Source organism: Mus caroli, unplaced genomic scaffold (genome assembly GCF_978045245.1).
Source record: "Mus caroli unplaced genomic scaffold, Mus_caroli_1 scaffold_10, whole genome shotgun sequence".
NCBI classification, from domain to species: domain Eukaryota; kingdom Metazoa; phylum Chordata; class Mammalia; order Rodentia; family Muridae; genus Mus; species Mus caroli.
Genome location: NW_028227265.1, coordinates 47,490,932 through 47,511,923, shown reverse-complemented (window position 1 = coordinate 47,511,923; position 20,992 = coordinate 47,490,932). Strand labels below are relative to the sequence as shown.

At 38.4% G+C, this 20,992-nt stretch overlaps 1 protein-coding gene across 5 annotated transcripts in view; it reads left to right on the top strand.

The window, feature by feature from the left end:
• Inpp4b (inositol polyphosphate-4-phosphatase type II B) overlaps nucleotides 1-20,327 on the top strand; it is a 793,726-nt gene extending 773,399 nt beyond the window's left edge. For 2 of the 5 annotated variants that reach the window (XM_029480343.2, XM_029480345.2), the window contains exon 26: nucleotides 15,021-20,327. In XM_029480343.2, coding sequence (XP_029336203.1) covers nucleotides 15,021-15,153 — 133 coding nt within the window. In that variant the 3' untranslated portion in view covers nucleotides 15,154-20,327. Of the gene's footprint in view, nucleotides 1-13,624; nucleotides 14,942-15,020 lie in introns of those variants that run through there. The other 3 variants (XM_085843791.1, XM_029480344.2, XM_085843792.1) reach the window with 2 other exon arrangements.
• The last annotated feature ends 665 nt before the right edge of the window (nucleotides 20,328-20,992 follow it).

Here is a 20,992-nt window from a genome sequence, read left to right as displayed (position 1 = left end):
CCCCCCCCCACCTTTTCTTTTCCTTTACTGCTACAAAACATCATCACCTCACTGCATCCAAGTCAGACATTACATATGTGTCTTCGAGACTAGCCTCCCCTACCACATTCCCCAGCCTACCCCTGGTTGCACTCTGTTACCAGTTAGTTACACAAATTCCTCATGGCACCAGTCATCTCTGCCAAGACAGTGCTGTGTATGCACCACTTGCCTTAATCACTACCCCCCCCCTTCTCTTCTCCTCTTCCATCTATTTCTACCTCAGCCTCCACACATCCTGTTACTATGCACTGCCCTTCCCAATGGACAGTTCACATTTTCTCTGTCATGAAAGAAGGCAAATCTATTTAGCTCAGGCAAGCCTATACTTTTAATGCTTCTGGATATCCCTGGGGCATATACTTTAAACTCTACCCTCAAAGAACATGATGAAGAAGGAAAACTAGAGAGCAAACCTCAAATGGATACATCAAATTCATTTCTGTGCCTTACATATGCAAAAAAATACCCTGCACATCACTCATTGGCTTTTTATACACACAAAGTAATCCTCATTTATTCTCCACAGTGTTTCTTCTTGATCCTCTACTCATTTGTAATATTTTTTTTTCTGGACCTAATCCAAATATTCTCCTTTGTAAAACTCAAAGACCCAAATCAGCGCTCTGCTAAAGGTCTGATGAAAGGAAGTATATTTAAAACTAATTATCTCTCTATCATTCCATTCCTTTTATAGTAATAAGAAAGTTTAGACTAGATATAGGTTTTCTCTTGCTATCTGTTTGAGAATGACACTTCTATGTGCATGTCCTTTCTTTGAAAACAATTTGTATACATCACCTGAAAGTATGACCACACATACTTGCCACCTCAAGAAGATATTTTTACTTTCTACATATTTTATGAAACAAAAACTTCAAGATGAAAACAAAAAGTGTCACCAGGGAATATTAAATTAGTTTTAGCTACTAGGTCAGTTTTACTTTGCTTTAGTTCTCAAATTTGACTCCAAAATAGATCAAAATGACAAGAACTTCATTAGAGACCCAACAGAAGATCAACCTATTTAGTGTTCTAGAGTTGTCCTTTTACCTCCTGTGTCTTGATGAACCATTTACCCGTGCTTTAGGGCAGAAAATGTGCCCTAGGTAATACTGCATTTGCCTGCATTTGAGTGCTCATAGGAAACATAAGCTTAAAGGGACTCCAGTCACATCAGGAAAGGAATGTGGCTTATTTAATGAAGAGGTAGGGCTCCAAACCTCTACTTGTTGTTTGGCTCAGATTTAGAGCTGTTTGTTAAAAGTTCATAAAATAAATGTAACTTCCAGTTTGTTCAGAGTAAGGAATGAACAAAGCATCTAGGAGGGAAGATCTCGTGGTAGCATTAGCTGCAGACATTTTTCTCTGCTTCATATGCTTCCTCTGCATCCCAAGGACTCCAGGTACCCCGACTAAGATTTGCCATCTATACTAAGTCACAGGCATTCTTTCCCAAGCCAATGGGACATCCTAGTTTAAAGGTTGTCCCTTTGCTCTGCTAGGAAAAGGTTCTAAGCCCACTTACATTTTCCTGGGCTGTTGACACTGGTGTCCTCACACGTACAACAATCCTCTCCACAGAAGTTCATGCCCAGGAACCTATGCAGTGCCCCTTGAACAAAATTTACATGTTCTCTGAGGGCTTTAGGTAATAGCCCAAGCTTATCCACTCTTTGGAATCAAATTTGTCTATGCTTATTATTATAACAGAAGCAACACATGGCCTGGACTTCTGTGACAGTGACATAGCTTCCAAGTGACTTTCTCTGAATAAAATATGTTTACATTTATTCATTTTTGTGAAGTCATCTATGCATGTACCTGCACAAACACACACATGCACATTCACATGCACACACACACACATATACATGCATGCACACATACACACACACATAAGCACACACACACACACACACACACACACACACACACAGAGGTTAAAATAGAATAATGGATCTCCTAGACTTGGAACTGCAGGTGGTTTTGAGCCACCTAATATGGGTGCTGATAATCAGACTCAGGTCTTCTGCCATAAGTGCTCTTAAGCACTGAGTCATCTCTCCAACCCTAGAACAGGACTGTTTTTAGAATTCATATGCTAATACCATGTTCTAAACTCAAGACTGGAATTAATTAGAAGACATTTTAAATATGTCTGATGTCCCTGAAACCAGCCACAGAGCCTGTTCTTACCTCTAGACCAATAGAAAAAACTCCATCATTAATAGTATTTATGAAATTTGCATGTTAATTTAAATATGTGCACAGCTGTTATATGGTTCTGTGGGAAACTCAGAGGTTTAACAGCTGGGAAGGCCATTTGTCTCCAAGTGTATCTATGTGTGTGGTGAAGGTGCAGGCCTAGCAAACTCACTGGGTCCATGCAGAGTAATGTTGTCTCATAGATCTTGAGCTAACTTGAAAAAATTAAAAGAGAATAACAAACATCTCTGTACCTTAGACTATAACATAAGGAAGACATGGACCAGATAAATTATATTCCAAAAAAAAAAACCCTTCTTTTTACATGTTGTATAGAAAACAAGAGAAAGCTTTACCTCCTCCAGTATTAAGTGTTTTGATTCAATATAAAGATTTCTTTTAAGGTGAGAATATTCAGTACTCTGATTGCTTAGAGCATTTCCAAAGCTCTCATGGGCAGCAGCATGCACCGCATTCATTTAATACTGGTATGACAATTTGAACTCTAATGTAATTCAAAATCTTGGAGGACTTAAATATGGCTCTCTATAAAAATTGATGTATAAGTGAGTATTGAGTCAAATAAAGCTCTTTAAGATATTGGCTTTCAAAGAATGGATCATAAGGCAAGATGGTATTTCCATAACTCCAAACTTAAAGCAAGAGATTAAATGCAAAATGGTCTCAGGTTACTGGCCAGAAGAAAAGTTGCTTTTTTTTTCCAATCAGTTTTAATTTCTGATTTTCCTTTGAGGAGCTAGAAGTGCTATAGCAGTGATATACATAAAATATCAGGTAACAAGACTATTAATGAACAGTTGTCTCCACTGGGCAAGCTAGGTGCCCTAATTTTCAGTGCAGAATTCTGAATGGTTTCGAGCTTGCCTGTGGTGAGTGACTGAAGACTCTGCATGCAGCATTGTCAATAACTGAAAACAAGCAACTATTATAAAGCCATGAATACTGGGTTTTGTTTGAGGAATCCCCTATGCTTATAGGTAGCAATGTGTTTAAAAATGAAACATGTCTTACTCGTTCCTATTCTAAGTGATTTTTTTGATGGGTATTAGAACATCAATTTTTATCCTTCATATTCAGTAACTTCCCTTACATGTCTGATGATGTTGCATTTCTGCTGGGAACTCCACTGAGATTTGCTTTCATGGTGATTCACAGTCACTGCTAACTAACGCTGATGACACTGAATTGTCAGGGTGTCTTGAAAGGTGGTCACCAATTACTTCTCATAATCTCCCGGTGAAGCAATTGCTAATCGTATTACTGAGAGCATCCTTTACATTCCTCACAGTCAGAGTCCTTAGAAGTCCACTGGTTGAAGAAATGTCTCTGCTGATCTTGGCAGGAGTAAAGGGGGCAGTCCCAAGCCCACCTGTCAGCTCTGGACACATCACTAGCTTCACACATTAAGCAGCTTCGTTTCCAGGCTGTTTCGATTTCTAACTGCATTATGTGCTGATTATATGGGAGGCAAGTTTAATGCATTACTCTAATCTCCAGAGATAGAAGTTAATAAGCAACAAATTAATTTGATTCTAAAATTGCCCTTCCAAAACCAAAATTCTTTGACTTACTAATGTTGACATGGAAAACACATACAGCATCCAGACAATAAAATAGGACATGTGTTCTTTGAGTGGCAGGGATAAAAGTGCAATCAGATTGAAATTAGCACTCTGAACTTGGAGTGAGCACCATCATTTTAAAACATTTTCTTGCCCTTAGTTTTTCTCTTTTTCTATCAGTCTGAGTGCTCTATTCCTTAAGTAGTGCCTATTTATAGGATCAGCCCACTTGGAAAGAGGGTACTTCTGCATTACACATATATAAATTGTAGCTAGTATTTGAATCTGAATTTGAAATCAGCATGGAGCATGTGCCCTGTAATAAATGGATAGATAGGTAGCTAGATGATGGATAGATGATGATGATGATGATGATGATGGAGGAGGAGGAGGAAGAGGAGGAGAAGGAGAAGGAGAGAGAAGGAGAAGGAGAAGGAGAAAAGAGAGAAGAAGAAGAAGAAGAAGAAGAAGAAGAAGAAGAAGAAGAAGAAGAAGAAGAAGAAGAAGAAGAAGAAGAAGAAGAAGAAGAAGAAGAAAAGAAGAAAAGAAGGTGGTGGTGGTGAGAAGGAGGAAAAGGAGAAAAGGAAGGAAGGGAGGGAGGGTGGAAGGGAGATAACTGCAATAGATCACTATTCTTTTAAGGAAATATTGAAGAAGCATAATGTCAACAAAGTTGCAAAGATTGCCTTCACATTAAAATTGGACAAGTCAAGAGTACACAATGTGAGGATGGTATTTATACTAATTACAATAACAAGAGCTACCATTTAGTCAGCCTTAGATTATGCCTGGTACTATACTTAGAATCTTTCATGTGTCATGTTACTTAATGTCTTCAAGAACTCTAAAATTTATGTGTGTATGAAAAGTTTGCCATGGAATAATATTATTTGATAAGATATATGCAACCCAGAGGTGAAAATGGCTAGGATTAGAAAGATCAAGTGTTATTTCAGGGCTTCTCTTTATACATCTGAAAATCAAACAGGATCTTAGAGCCTTCAGGCTCCTTGTCCCTTTGCCCCACCTTTCTGCAAACAGTCTCTGACTGAGCCCCATACATGGTGAATGTGGATAGGATACAGTTCCTTGAGGGACCATTTCTGAGTTCCTAGAATTGCCCCATAATTTGGGGAAGATCAGTTATTTTCAACTGTTCTTTTTGCACAGACCCTAAACCTGTCAATATTTGACCCATTGCTATGTGACACTATGTGATCCAATTTGAATAGTTATGGCTGTTGTTTGCCTGGGCACTGTGTTACTACACACATAAATATTTTGTATAGGTGTCCTAGTAAAATATGACAGCTCTCACTGGGCCTCTGGTCCATGGTAAAACACTATGGATACACCCACTTCGAGATCTACTGGCTTTCAGCCCTTTTGGGTATGTGTCACTCCTAGAAAAAAAAACATTGAACTATATACCACACTGCATATATTTACTGATATGATCATAACAACTATTATTGTATGTCTGTGATATGCTTCCTATCTTCTCACATTGATGTACACATGTTAATTCACAGCAGTTCTATGCAATTGGTTGCCTCCATTTAGGGGCAAGGAAATTGAAACATATTGTTTTGACTACTTTTCCCAAGAACACTCAAATGATCCATGAAAGAACAGATCTTGTATAAGTGTTCAAACTCTAAAAGCACCATTGCATATGTGCTCCTTAGCTGATTGCTCTGATGGAATATGGGTAGAAAAATCTCAAGCTGCTGTTGTAAGTGGCTGCTGTCATAGTACGATGTGGGAGTGGAGTATATAACTGTGGCATCTTCATTTCCATTTATCTGTTCATTCACTCCTTCTTGGACCACCTCTCTTTTTCTGCCTTTAGATACAGCCAATCCAAACAGGGTTGTCCTGGTACTCTCTTGTTCCTGTTTGTATCCAATCCAAAACAACTAGTATCAGTATACCAGGAAGTTTGTGGGTGATGCTTCCCCTGAACAGAAAAGTTACAAGATTCCTTCCTCCACCTTCTGTCATGAGATTTCCAGGAACACTTTCCTAATCTCACTTAGGCTCACACATTCTGCTCTTTCTCTGATACTTTATCACACGGTGCTTTGGGCCAGATGTTATCATTTTCCTTTGACTTACTCAAGTGGAAACTTCATCAAAGCAGAAATTTCATTATCCACTGTTTTATTCCTTTTCTGAAGCAGTGACTGGCCCATGATAATAATTTAATGAGTGAAGAAAATGTTCTCTGGGATTTACCAACAATGTAAGTAATTCAAAGCCAAAAATAAATAATACAGCACAAGATGCCTTATCACAGACAATTAAAAGGTATTGATACTTTAAAACTGACTGTACCTTGGGGCTAGAGAGATTATGACCTGGATAAGTTGCATCATTTTTTTAGTGACAGGGTTCTGAGAGAGAGGACCAGGAAGTCAGAAGATAAGAAGATAGGACACAAAGAAGATGCAGCATAGGGTCAGGAGGTCTTGTTCAAGTTCTGTCTGATGCCAACCAAACTTATTAAGAAATACAACATTTTACATATGATTTCCGGGTGGTGTGTGGGGGGACAGAGTTCAAAGAATCTCTCATACAATGGGACAAAGTCAGCAGGAGGCTTATCCAGCAAAGTTGCACAAAATGAGCACAGGCATTACAAACTGAGTGCACAACCACCTTGGGTCTGATAACTCCAGTCTCTTTAAAGAGAAAAGCCAAGATCCCAGGACAAACCTTACCTGCTGTGAAGCTCTACCTGTAGTTCTAGAGTGGCCTTGCCCAGTCTCCTGAGCAAGGACAAAGGATTGGTTCTTTTTGTCCTTTCATCGGGGCTTTTCAGAAAGCCTGGGATTGGTCTAGGTCTCAATAACTCCCCTTGTTTACTTCTTGAGGCCAGATGAATTTTGGTGGTTGAGTGTTTAAAAGACTCATAAGTTCTCTGAACTCACAGATAGCTCCTACTGAAATCAAATGGATTGTTAGCCTAAGTATCTCAGCCATAACCCTGAGTTGATGTTGAAGGATGAAAAGAAGGTTTATATTTCCATAACCTGTCCAAGAAATTTTGGAGTAGCTTAGAAGGGGAATTTACATAATTGGTAAAGGAACCATTGATAAGGTAATTTAGAAGTGTCTCTCATTTTCTGAAATAGAGGAACATTTTCTGAAATAGAGGAACATCAGACATGAGTCCAAATGTAAAAGGATTTCTATATTATAGTAGTTCTTCCCCTACCCCGCAAAAGTCTCTTAGACAATCACACTACTCAGGGCTGGGAATCCCAGCCAAAGATCCAGTTGAGCCTCCTTCCCTACTCTCCTGGAGACATTATAAGAGGATGTATCCAGTGAGGCGATCCTTAGACGTTATCTTCATTCAGACCTGGTGGGTGCCTCCAGGACTAGTCAACCAGCACTTCAGTTCACCTTCTTAGAGGCACAGAGTTCTTTTGAATCATGAAGCATGTCCCCAGGGGGGACATCATCCTGTAAGCAGGGTACCAGATTCTCACTGCATTCTGTGAATCATCAATCGAATGGGGCAACCTGGATCATGAGAAACTAGAAAACGCAAGTGATTAAATAAATTGACCATGTCTGAGAAACTGTACTTTAGACTTCTCCTGGATTCCAAAGCCATAGGCTATACTTGTCAACCAGACAGAAGGTTGTACCTGTACTGACCCACCAGTGACAAACAAGCAGGAATGGTTGACCATATCCCAGTCTGGCTAAAGAGTAGTGAAGAACCTCACATGAGAAAAACCCATAAGGTCATACACCAGTCTGATATATTTAACTATTTGGTAATATTTTAAGGCATTTTTATTAGATATTTTCTTTATTTACATTTCAAATGTTATCCCCAAAGCCCCCTATACCCTTCCCCCATCCTGCTTTCCAACCCACCCATTCCCACTTCCCGGCCTTGGCATTCCCCTGTACTGGGGCATATGATCTTTGTAATACCAAGGGCCTCTCCTCCCATTGATGGCCGACTAGGCCATCCTCTGCTACATATGCAGCTAGAGACACAGCTCTGCGGGTACTGGTTAGTTCATATTGTTGTTCCTCCTCTAGGAATGCAGACCCCTTGTGTAATATTTTAATAGCTAGTTATTTTAAAATAAACCTTGATTTTACATTCATTATAGCCATTTTTTGTAACTGTTTTATTTTTGTTGTTGTTGTTGTTTTGTTTCTTGTTTTTTGTTTTTCGAGACAGGGTTTCTCTGTAGCCCTGGCTGTCCTGGAACTCACTTTGTAGACCAGGCTGGCCCCGAACTCAGAAATCTGCCTGCCTCTGCCTCCCGAGTGCTGGGATTAAAGGCGTGCGCCACCATGCCGGACTTTGTAACTGTTAATCTTAGATCTTACAAATTTCGTATCATATGCATTATCTTTAAATCTTAGCCTCTATATGCCTATAGACCATATTAGGGCATTTGTAACTTTAAAAGTCTTTTAGTTTTCTATTCTATAAACATATCTATCTTTATAAATAAATCTTTATTTATTGAACTAGTTTGTATCTTTTATCTTTGTAGCAGTTTTTATTATTTAATACCACATGACTTTACAGATCCCTCCCCAGTCTCTGTTTATATATAAAATTGGCTTGGAACGCCTTATTGGGGCAAATGTGTCTTAAGGAAATGAAGACCCAGCAAAGCTCACCTGTATGTTTTTTCCCTGGCAACAGCTTTATGGCTTTTACTGCCTAGCTTTTTTTTTTTTTTTTTTTTTTTTTTTAGTATATGTGTTATCTATCATGCAAAACAATTAAAATTATAGCAAAACATTAAAATCCGGACACAACATCCTTTTAGCTCAAGGAAGCTGAATACAGAGGTAGTTGTGAGGGGCAGTGGGGTTTGCTCTCTGTTTGTTTGGTATTTTGGGGGGAGTTTGTTTTGTTTTTTAAGAAATGAAGATGGAAGTAGGGAAAGAGAAAGAATTACATTTTCAAGTCTCCTTAAGGAACGTTACCAGCTCAGGTCCAGCTTCTATTTTTGTATTGATCTGTTAGGTTGTTTCTTCTTTTCCCTGTCAGAGGGACGGTCTGACCCAGGAAAGGGAGTTCGGACATACAGAGAAAAACCATGCTTGAATCTGAAGTGGGAAGGTCAAATCTCATACTTCAGCGTCAGCTTCTCCGCTCTGACATAAACAGCACAAGACAACTGGGCACCAGAGGCTGCTCTGCTTCAGTAACAGTGCTTTTTAGCCCAAGGCATACAACCTGACCCGGGAAAACCAGATGCTGGGGGTGGGTGGGTGGGTGGGGGGTGCGGTGAGGGGGGGTGTGACTGCAAATATACTTGCAAGGGGGAAATGTTCTAGACATTTTGTCATTATGGAGGAGTCTAACTTGTCTCTGCCTTTCCCTCTCAGGTGGTTTTGCCACACCCTCTCAGTTGGGGACCTGCTGCTCCTCACTAGTCAGACCTAAGAGACAGGTCTCCAGGGAACCAGGGGTGGGCCACATTGCCAAGGAACCTGAGGCTCTGCTGCTGAGTGGGCCACTCCCGATCTCCTCCTACTTCTCTCTTCAGTAAAATCCTCGGTTGTAGTGAATGGCACGCTTTTTCTGTCCAAAATATCAGGGGGCTCAGGCTCCTCCTGCTCCCACAAATGAAAGGTGGACAGCATTAACAGATCTAATCATCCTTTATGATAGAAGAGGAAGCAACTTGGTTAAGCTAAATGAGACAGAGAAATTCCAGGTGGTTTTAAAACTGTATGATCCAAATGAAAAACAGTCTCCTCCTCTGAAGCATCATGAAGGGAAAGAAATTTAAGAACTGACCCGCTTTCTTTCTCATCTTCTGGGCCTTTTACATTTTATCCAATCTCTCTCTCTCTCTCTCTCTCTCTCTCTCTCTCTCTCTCTCTCTCTCTCTCTCTCTCTCTCTCTCTCTTTCTCTCTCCCTCCCCCTCCTCCTCCTTTTCTGCCTCCTCTTCCTCCTTCTTCTCTCTATCTCTCTCTTCCCTCTCTCCCTCTCTCACTCCTTCTTTCCCTCCCTTTAGCTCCTTCCTTTCTTCTCTCTCTCTCTCCTCCCTCTCCACCTCTCTCTCTCTTCTTGCCTCCCTCTCTCTCTCTCTTAATTTTAATGTTTTTAATCTCTTGTCTGGCTGTCTGTTTCAGAGTAGACTGAGCAGGTTTACAGGACTCTAGAATTATAATTGAATCAAATTTGTGCTGTGAATCAAAACAATCTCTAATCAAATTCTACCTTGCCAATTCATTAATACATGTGATCTTTGTAGGTGATAGTCTATCTTTTTAAATTAATTAATTCATTCATTCATTTATTCACTTTACATCCCAATATCACCCCCAACAACACCCCTTCTCCCTATTCCCCTTCTTCTTCTCTGAAGATGGGGAGCCCCTTCCCTGAGTATCACCCTACCCTGGCAGATCAAGTCACTGCAGGACCAGACACATCCTTTCCCATGATGCCAGACAAGGCACCCCAGTCAGGGGAAAATATTCCACAGACAGGCAACAGCTTTAGGGACAGCCTGACTCCAGTTGTTGGAAAACCCACATGAAGACCAAGCTGTACATCTGCTACATATGTGTGTGTGTGTAATGGGGCTAGGTCTGGTTGGTGGCTCAATGTCAGGGAGCCCCCAACAGTCCAGGTTAGATGACTATGTTGGCCTTTATGTGGAGTCCCTGTCTCCTCCATGTTCCTCAGTCCTTCCCAAACACTTCCACAAGATTGCTGGAGTAGTTCCATCCCATGTTCGGCAGTGGATCAGCTGCATCTACCCGTAGGTTGCTGGGTACAGCCACCCAGAATAGTTGTACTAGGCTCCTGTCTGCAAGAATAACGTAGTACCATTAATAATGTCTGGGATTGGTTCTTGCCCATGAGATGGTTCTCACTTGAGGCCAGTCTTTAAACATTTACCTACACATCCCAATGTCTTTAAACTTATATGGCCTTCTTCAGGGAACCACGTGCAGAGTTTTAGAATGAAAGGGAATCTCTAAGTGCTTTAGTAACAACATTGCAAACAAGGAGAGAGAATGCAGAAGCAAAGGAAACATGGGAAGCAACCATTCTCGACCTTCCTATTGCCTCAACCCCTTAATACACTTCCTCTGTTATGGTAACCCCCAAACTTTTTAAAGTTTGTTGATACTTTATAACTGCAATTTTGTCACTGTTATGAATTTTAATGTAAGTATCTGTGTTTCCTGGTGGTCTTAGGAGACCCATGTTATGGCTGCACTCATTCTTCTGAACTCATGTGTCCCTGGTTGACATTTTGAGCTGGACCAACAGGTTATTCTCCTAAGAGAAAGAACCAGGAGACAGAAGATAAGGAGATATGGTGATAAAGAAGATGAAGTTTGGGTCTGGGGAGACTTCCTCAAGCTTTAACTTGATCTTAGCCAAAAGGCCAAGAAGCGATTGCTCAAGCTTTCTTATACCAAGCAAATTTATTTAGAAGTACAGCATCTTATATCCTATTTCCAGGGAGGAAATGTGACAGAATTAGCAAAATGTCGTATACAATAGGACAAAGTCAACAGGAGGCTTATCAAGCAAGTTTGCACAAAGGGAACACTGGGTATTTCCAGAGCATTACAAACATAAACATGGTGGACTCAGGACTGATAACTGCAGTTTCTTTAGGAAAAAAGCCAAGTTCCCAAGAGAATCTTTAACATCTCTGAGACTCCAGCTTCAGCTCCAGACTGGCCTTGCCAAATCTGCTCCTGAGCAAGGACACATGAATGGTTTGTTTTTGTCCTCTCATCAGGGCCTCTGAGAAAGCCTTGGATTGGTTCAGATCACAACAACATAGCAGTTTAGAGTACCTGCTGTATGTGTATGACTTCAGTGCTGACCATCCACAGTAGATCCATTTGGTGTGTTCTTCCCTGAGAAAGACTGTTCCTGCCGTTCTCAGAATACCTTACTTGCTTGTAGTTCTTCTGGGGCTGAGAATCTATGAGATTTCCCTACCATTATATAGGTTAACCATATTATCTTTAAATAATTTAGGTATAGATACATATACAATGTGTGTATAAAAACCATTAAAGTAATAGATACCATAAACTTAAGAAAGAGTAAGGGGAAGTTACATGGGATGGGTTGGCTGGAGGACATCAAAGGGATAAATAATATAATTACAGTTCAGTTTCAAATTTAAACATATTAATCTATAAAAAAGCACTTGTTGCTCTTGCAGGAAGGTGCCTTACAGACATCTGTAACTACAGTTTGGTTCAGTTAGCCACGAGCACCAGGTTTGCCTCCAAATCATACATAGATGCAAGCAAATGCACATAAAAAGACAAATATTTAAAAAATGAAATCAGGCCTAAGAGTTTGGATTGCTCTCCCAGAGGACCCGGATTCATTTCCCAGAACCCCCATGGTAGCTTACTATTACTCTATAACTCCAGTTCCTAGGAGATCCAACTTCTTTTTTTTTTTTTCTGGTATCCACAGTCAACAGATATGCACATGATATACATATACATATATACATATATACATATACATATACATATATACATATACATATACATATACATATATACATTCAGAATAAACAAAATTTATTTTAAAAGTTAAAACAACAACAACACAACACAACACAAAAAAATCCAGTTCACTAGACATTTAGGAGAAAGTGGAACAGGTAATATAATTATTTGTATTATAAATAATTATAGAAATTTTGCCATTCCAAACTTACCTTCATTTGGTTCAATAAGTTATGTTTTGTAGTTCATCAGGTTTGTCACTGGTTACAATGCTTAGGTCTTAACGAACAGGGAGACCAATCTGCACCACAGTGCCATTGATCCAATATTTTAAACTAACTCCCAGTGTTCTGTGAGATGACAATTTGTCCAAATGTGACTGCTGGTGTAGTCAGAACCTGGTCAAAAATCAGTATACAAAGTGTTCAGGGAATGCACATTCTTAGAAAGGAGCCTATACAGAAGTAATCCAGCTGCATAGCATAACAACCCACAACTGACCAAGTACAGGAGAAGCTAACAGAAATGGAACTCCTCCTTCCCAGTGACTGTCACTGAGGGTTAGACTATGAATTTTAGATTTGTCATAGTAATAACTGTTGTAGAGCATACTGTCATTCTTACATGTGGCATACATGATCTCAGAAAGGACATCTTTGGTTTTCTGAAGTATAATTGCAATATGCCTCTGTTTTCAGAAAAGCTGTTTATAAAAATAGCATTGGCCCTTAAAATAAGATTAGCTGAAGGCCAAATGATTTATTTGCTAAACTAGTAATATGGCTGGCAATGATGGCATGTCAGGTGTTTCATTCCTTTCAAAGACCAAACCATGTCAAGAAATGTCTTGACAACTGTAAGTACATTGCACAGATGCAATCCCAGGAGAAGGTATGTTTGCTCTGCCAGACACATCCCTTGTTTCCTGAGTCCAGTGTATTGTGTCCTCCTGCTCCCATTTCCTAAAGCTGTATTTATCAGAGCATTTTATGTGGGCTGTTTCATCATTTAATTGTATTCATGTGGTCTTGTGTACAGGCACCATTATGGCTACCCAGTTTTTCCTTCTGCATGTAGCCTCTGAGCCACCATTGTGTTATATTTTTCCCCTTCAAAAAGCAAAGAGTGCATCATCAAAGAAAAAAGGCACTCAGGGCTACTTAGCATAAACACTTTTGATGCAGATGTATTGCATGAGATAATGTGTGTCTGTTAGAGTTTAAGATCACCTTTGATGCTCTGCAAATGCTATTCTATTTTCTTCTCTCCTCTATTCCTCCCTGTTTAACAGCAGACAAACCCAGGGAGCCTTGAATGAATCCGATGATCCTGAGACAGGCTGCCTAACTGATAACAAGCCAACTTCTCGACACTTCTATCCTGTCGCCTTGCTTCTTGTCAGCTCACACCTGCTAGTTGTGTGGCTTATTTTAAGTCTTGCATTACTCTTAGCCAAATACCAATAAGTTTTATGTTGTGTTCCTTGCTTTTCTACAAATGACAATGGACTTTAATTCTGGGGACAATGTTGTAAGATTTCTACATTTTCAGATTCACAGAACTTAAAAAAAAAAAAAACAAAAACTAGAAATGTTTGAATTGTGGTTTTGTTTTGTTTTTGTTTTTCCCTAAAACGTAAAAGGCAAAAGGTACTATGCATTAAGTGGATTATTTTGCTCTTTTGTTCATGGAAAAGTGTTTTACCCACTGTTAAATAGCTAAAGACAAGTTTTTAACTTACTGTCTTTGGAATAAAACAAAGAATAGAATCCTGCAAGCTTGAAGTTCTGAACCTCATCGTCTTCCCAGGTCATTTATTAAAGAAATTAGGTCTGACATTGTGCCGCAGTTAAGCCCCCAAGACAATCCGGGAAGCGGAGGTTGCAGATTTTCTTTCCACTGTGCTAATATTAACTTAGTTGTCATCGGCTGATAGACATGTGTCTGCTTTCTTACTCTGTTCCTAGTCACCCCTTACTCATCCTTGCGCTTAACCTTCTTCTGTCAAGTGACTTTATGGAAAGAATGGCTATTTCTGTTTTGTAATTAAATTAACCTGTTTGTAACTCTTGTTTGGGTTGATTTGGCTTTCAGACTACTTTTCTATTCTTTTTAACAAGGTCTCGTTTGTGTCTTGATGCGCCATTTTTAGCACCTGTGACTTTTGTACTGCTGGAGAGGAACGGCTGTTCAGAAAGCCATTTCCTCTCTGCAATGCATAGCTAAAACAATGAGGTAAAGTAGGGATGGAACTTCCTTTAAAAATCTATAGGGCCAGACTTAATAAATTAAATGCCTTATTCCTAGAACTGCATCCTTAGGGCTACATGTAGATTTTAATGTGTTTTAAGGGACAGATAGTTAATTTGTGGAAAAGTTATACAAAGGCAGATATATTTATGAAGTTAAAGTAAAGCTGTATTGTGAAGCAAATTATATTTAAAGAGTTTATTAAAAGTCAAATAACTGTTAAGAAACTTAATCATATCTTTCTGAAGGCAATAATGGTATTGGGCCTGGCCTAGGATTTAATTTTGTAAGATGTATCATCACATGTGGAAAAAAAATGTAGAGTTGAATCTTTGTTATTTTTACTTGGACTGTTGCTGCAACTCTGCATTGAACAAATAAAGCATATTTATTTATTCTGTGTTTCATGAAGTTGTCCTTCTTTCCCCTTTCCCCAGAGAAGGATGCCGCATAGAGAATGTACTGAAGAATATCAAATGCAGGAGGTATGCTTTCAACATGCTACAGCTGATGGCTTTCCCCAAGTGCTACAGACCTCCAGAAGGCACTTATGGAAAAGCTGACACCTAATTTTACCAACATGGAGACAAACAGGAACACAAATACACTGAGCTTTGAAGATCTCCACCTCTGTCATTTTTATTTTTTAATCATTATGAGTAGGGTGAGGCGCTCATGAGTGTCGCTCCCATGAAGACCAATACATTACTCAGAAAGCAACCCAGATCTGAAGTCTTACCAGCACTTCCGTGTCCAGTCCATCTGTTCTCCTTTGTGTTAACACACCTCACTGGTTGAGGTTAGTTGAGAAAGTGTAATTCCATTTGTAGGGTATTTGAATAAAACATGTCCTGAGAAAACTAGGTTGTTCCTATGGTGCCAGAGGTGACTTGGAGAATGCCATTTAGAGTCCTGACTGCAGACAACCTCAGAGTCCAGCTTACTGGCTTTTATATAATATGTGTATAGTAAATGCAATTAGGGACTGGTAAAACATGCCCTTGATTACTGACATGGTTTGCAGGTATGTTTGTACAAATCTTTGTCATCTATGTCAGATGTGATCCCACTTTCTAAGTTAGTAGATGAAAGTGTGATCAGAGTCATGAGCTACAACAAAAAACTACTTTTCACAAAAATGATGTGGGTTGGGTAACCCACCTAGACACAGCAATGTAGAGCCTTTAATGGTATAGTGGGAAAACACTTTAAGGCACTAAAGTTACAAAGAAATTTAAGGATAGTGCCTGCTGATGACCCAAATGCAAATCTCCAGCAGCTTGAAATTCACGTGGAAAAATTCATAAGAGAGAGAGAGAGAGAGAGAGAGAGAGAGAGAGAGAGATTATGAGATATTCCCTGGGAGTCCTCTTAAGTGTGTAAATTTGCTTTTTGTCATAGGTCAATATATGTGAAGTGAAGAACCATAAAACATGTGTGCAGCCATAAACAGTGATAAATCAACACAGTACCTGTCAGCTAATTCTTACAGTAAAATAACACCAAATGTAAAATTACTAATATCCCAAGTTAGTCATTTCCTTGGACACCACGTTGCAAGAGAAGTGAATGAATTAAGGCACTGCACTTGATGACTGTAGAATAGCCATCTCAGCCACCCTTGCCATCTTGCTCTTTAAACTTCCTAACCTACAGCTTTCTTCTTCCAGATTGCTAAGCTAACTATGTGTGAATATTGACAGAGGAGAGCCAAATAAAAATTAGAATTTATCACTGAATTAACATTCAGAATAAAGTGATATGAAAAAAAATTTATTCTTCCTTTTCTCCAAGCTCATATCTCCCCAGAGCATGCTAGAGGCTTCTTACATCGATAGTTTTCTGCTGTGATTTCATTCATAGAGCCATATTGCTTATCTTCATGTGTATAACGTGATAGCCATTTGCCTAAAAGGCTTCCTTCCTGTAAAGGGTTTTCAAGTAGCCATATAGTCCCATGTTGAATTTTCCAAGAGACTGAAAACAGAAGATGACCCTCAGAGGCTTCTCACAGTGGAAATATCCATTCTTTTTAAAGGCAATGACCTATGGCTGTTACCAAACTATTTATAGCCTTCAAAAAGAAAAAAAATGGATTTATATATAAAATTATCTTAGTGTTCTCAGACTTAGTCTCTGTTTTAGTCATTTAATATAACGTTTGTAATTATTCTGTTTTTATCAAGGTGGTAAGATCTGTGGTTATTTTTGTTACTGTACTGAGTTTAAGGTAGAGAGAGTTGTGACCCAAGAGTGTCTATTCCTGAGCTTTTCTTAGTATCTCAAGTAGAGATATGCAGCCCAGGACACATTATATAATTTAAGGTCATCTTGATTCAAATATGGTAAGTATTTATTAACCAGAAAGCCAATACCAGGGTTTCCCAGTTTTGCATGACATTTCACAGGATACATTTTCTTTGTCAATAAATGCTTATGTAGAAATATCAAAGGTTGACCTCTATAATGCACAGTAATGAAGTTTTACTCATTGACAGCAGCACCATTTCCAATGGGGATCAGACATGTGTACATCCTCGTCACGGAGGAGTTTAACAAGAAAATTCCTATTTCCTAAGTGTGACTGCTCTTCTCTAAATGCACTCAGGCAACCAAGCCATGACACATCATTACCAAGATTTCGGAACCAAACATTAAATGAAACCTTTTAAAAATCCCCCTTTCCTAAACATAGCTGCAGCCATGCAGCTCTATCAGCTGCCTTCCTACTGTCTCAAACATGCTTCCATTTAAGAACCATACCAGCAGGTGGATCTGTGGAGATCATGTAGAGTCAAACAATTTATCAAGAAAATGACATATCCAAACAGTGAAGTGGGTTTTTTTCTTTCTTTCTCAAAAAAAAAAAAAAAAAAAAAAAAAAAGCTTTTCTTCTCAACAACTGCAGGTATTAATTATCAATTCTGGTTTAACTATTTACAGAGCAATCAGAGAAATGTATTAAAAACCAAAAAGGAGAGCACACCCATGCTTATTATCCAAAGGTCTAGAGTTTGTGTGTTTTCTCAGGACAACTAAATGTCCCTTTGAAACATCTGATTGAAGAAGAGGTACATTTGTGTGCAGCACGCCACTGAGTTTCCACCTCTGCTTTTCTGCCTAAAATATTGCTTTGAGCTTTAGCACACGCTGCTTAAAACATCTTCTAAACGCTAACATTTGGGTCAGTCTGGTAACCCAGTAGGGCCATGATAACTATGTGATGTAGCTGATGAATTCTTTCAAACCAGTCCCTCCCCAGTCATGCAGCACTCCCTATGGCCACTAGGCATGCAATAAGCCATTGCTTCTGACAGACAGTGCCTCCTTGAAAGCCAGCACAGACTGGGTCATACAGCTCCATCCCCCACATTTTCAAACATTAAATGATTAGAAAAAAATGTGATATTTTTTTCCTAATCAGATCCCTCCCTCTGCAAAGATGTTGTGCCTGGAGACTTTCTTCCAGGGGTCCCTGAGGTGGCTGATTCATGAGAGCTTGTCATTGAGTTTTCTGAAATTGTGCAAAATAACTGCTACATGCGACCATGATTAGCCATGTTATGAAATGAATTTGTTAAAAGTAAAGATGAAAATCAAATCTTATAACTTCCTGGCTTTTTTCTATTAGATTTTGCTATCTATCATATTTCTAAGTGTAGTTAGCCCTGTGGTTCTGCATTGTTCAAATTCTTTATTGATAATATGCAACCGTGAACTACTAGACTTCACATTTAGGAACACAATGTTGGTATCTTGAAATCACCCACAGTGGGAATATTTAAACCACAGAAATTGCCAAATGTTATAAACTAGGATATTTTTTTTTAGAACACCAGTTGTTAAACATTTACCAGCCAGAGTATGGCTCCATGCCACTACAAATATTCTTTTTTCCTCCAGAAAATAACAAATTACTGGAAGGAGGATAATTTTAGAATGGTTTTTAAAGGAAAGCAGTCTTTTATCAGATTATTATAATTTTATTGTAGATTTTATCATCCTTAAGGAACTTATACCCAGTATACTGGATACTTATATTTATTCATAATTCAGTTACTAAAAATTAAAAAATTGTTTTATTAATTAAATTAATCATCTGCTGCAAGTAGTCCTTAGAATCCTAGCTTTATTATAAATAATATGTCACCACCAAATTCAGGAAAGTGTTAATTTAATCATAATATCCCAAAATTCATAAGCTTATGATTATGTTATTGTTGAAATAAAAGCAGGATTATATCATTATATGCAATGTTTACTAAATTGAGCACAGTTGAAACTCATCCTATTTAATTAAATAAACTCTGGCAATATAGCAAGAAAGCATAGATATACATATCTGATTCTGACAGGTGTGTCACAACATTTTAGTCCAATCTGTGGGACACATTTTATAATCTCTTAAGAAATAAATGAATTTTGAAACACATTTGAGGAATATGTCTGAGACACTCTGATCAGCATCTGTAGAGAGCAGTATATTGGACACAAAACATTTCTAATAGTTAGAACCTGTATAAAATATACAATGTTCATGACTGAAAAGAATAATTAATTTTTTAAGAACTAGAATGATTTATTGACAGTTTTAACATAAATTCATATTCATCCAACCTACCTCCAATCCGTGTAAGCTATGATTCCATATTTATCATGTTAGCTTTTAAAGTAAAAAAGGAGGGGCTTACGTTTATCTTTTCTTTCTCTGACAGCTTGAAATTAGAAGTTTTCACACAAAGATGCTAACTATAGCAAATATTGACTTCAAAAATACAAAGCTAATAACCAGTGGTTTTGATAAAATACAGTATGCCAGTCAGTATGGAGATAAGGAACAAAAATTTGCACTCTTTTTTTTTTCTGAGCAATGGGACATGTTATTTTCTCTTTGAATTTTATTTCTAAGACTACAAAATACAACCATGCTTCTAATTAAGAGGGCCATACAATACTCAACCAGAGAAAGGGGTGCATATAAGGTAATGGTAATCTCCAAAATGGTGAATGCAATTGGTTTTCCTACACTTTGATTTGCACTCGGGCATACATACTTAAGGAAGTAGAAGCTCAGAATTTAGTTACAGAGAATGTGGCCATTAGTGTAAATACAATTTGCATAAATGTTTCTCTCTATAAGCCATGTGCCATAGATGCATGTTAGCACAATCTGCAATGCAGTAAAAGTGATATTTAAGGAAAGAGGCATAAACCATTCTGTGCTGGAAGAATAGATTTTCCATAATATTTCTACAATCTTTAAAATTATTCCTAGATGACAAAGGGCATAGTGTAACATTCTGTCTTTTATAATGATCTGCGAATTTGGCCAATATTTCTGTAATACCTGTGTAATTTTTAAGACGAGTCATGTCATGATCAACAGCAGAACCTATCTCCTGTTTAAAAGCCTTCACAGTTTTCAAAGGGCAGAACCTTCATTTATCTGTGCATGCCCCACCCTTTGTGCATTCTGTGTGGACATTTTTTCTTTTAATTTAATTCATTTTCAGATTCCTGTAGTACTCATTTGAAAGGTTGGCACTTGATTTCTTTTTATGTTAAATATATATTCTAGATAAACCAATAATGTGTTGTATTCCCTTATGTCATGGAAATGAGTCATGTGTAGGTCACTTTATATTAGAATTGGAGGAAATATCACATTCATTTTATTTTGTGTAAATCATATTCATTGTGCACTGTATGTATATTTTTGTTGAAATAAATATGGTTTTATTTTTATGTTTCTGGCTTTTCTCCCCATTATACATTCTTTTTCATTGTAACCCATGTAGCAGTATTTAAATGTTAATGGAAATATCAAAAAGGTAGCACACATCACACTTCAAGGAGAATAGACCTCAATTCTGCTGGACTATAATAACAGCACATGCTTTCCATTGATGACCAGTTAGTATCACTTCACTGACAGAGTGGGCTTCCATGGTCACCCTTCTTGAATGTAGCATCAAGCACAACTTCCAAGCAGAGTCAACGGCAGCTGTGACGATCCTACATTAGGAAATTATAAATAATTATTTTAAAAATTTAAATGATAGATACACAGATAGATACAGAGATGACAGGTAGAGAGATTGATAGAACTTAACCCAGTGAGCCCAATTAAAACTGCCCACATGTGTGTATAAGGTCATCCACCAGGGCATAGGCAACTTACAGTAGCCACAGTCTAAAGGAAGTATGATTCTCTCTTCCCTAGTAACTGTCCTCCGCCAACAGCTCCTCAGCGGGGAGTGGGCAAATCATTAATGTTTGTTGTCTAGATTAAATGTAGAGTCATTTGAACATGACAAAGTAATTCCTTTTCTTATAGACTACATCAAGCTGCTCCTTTGTGAGTCTTTATAGCAGATAACAATAGAATACAAATGCCAAAGGCATTAAT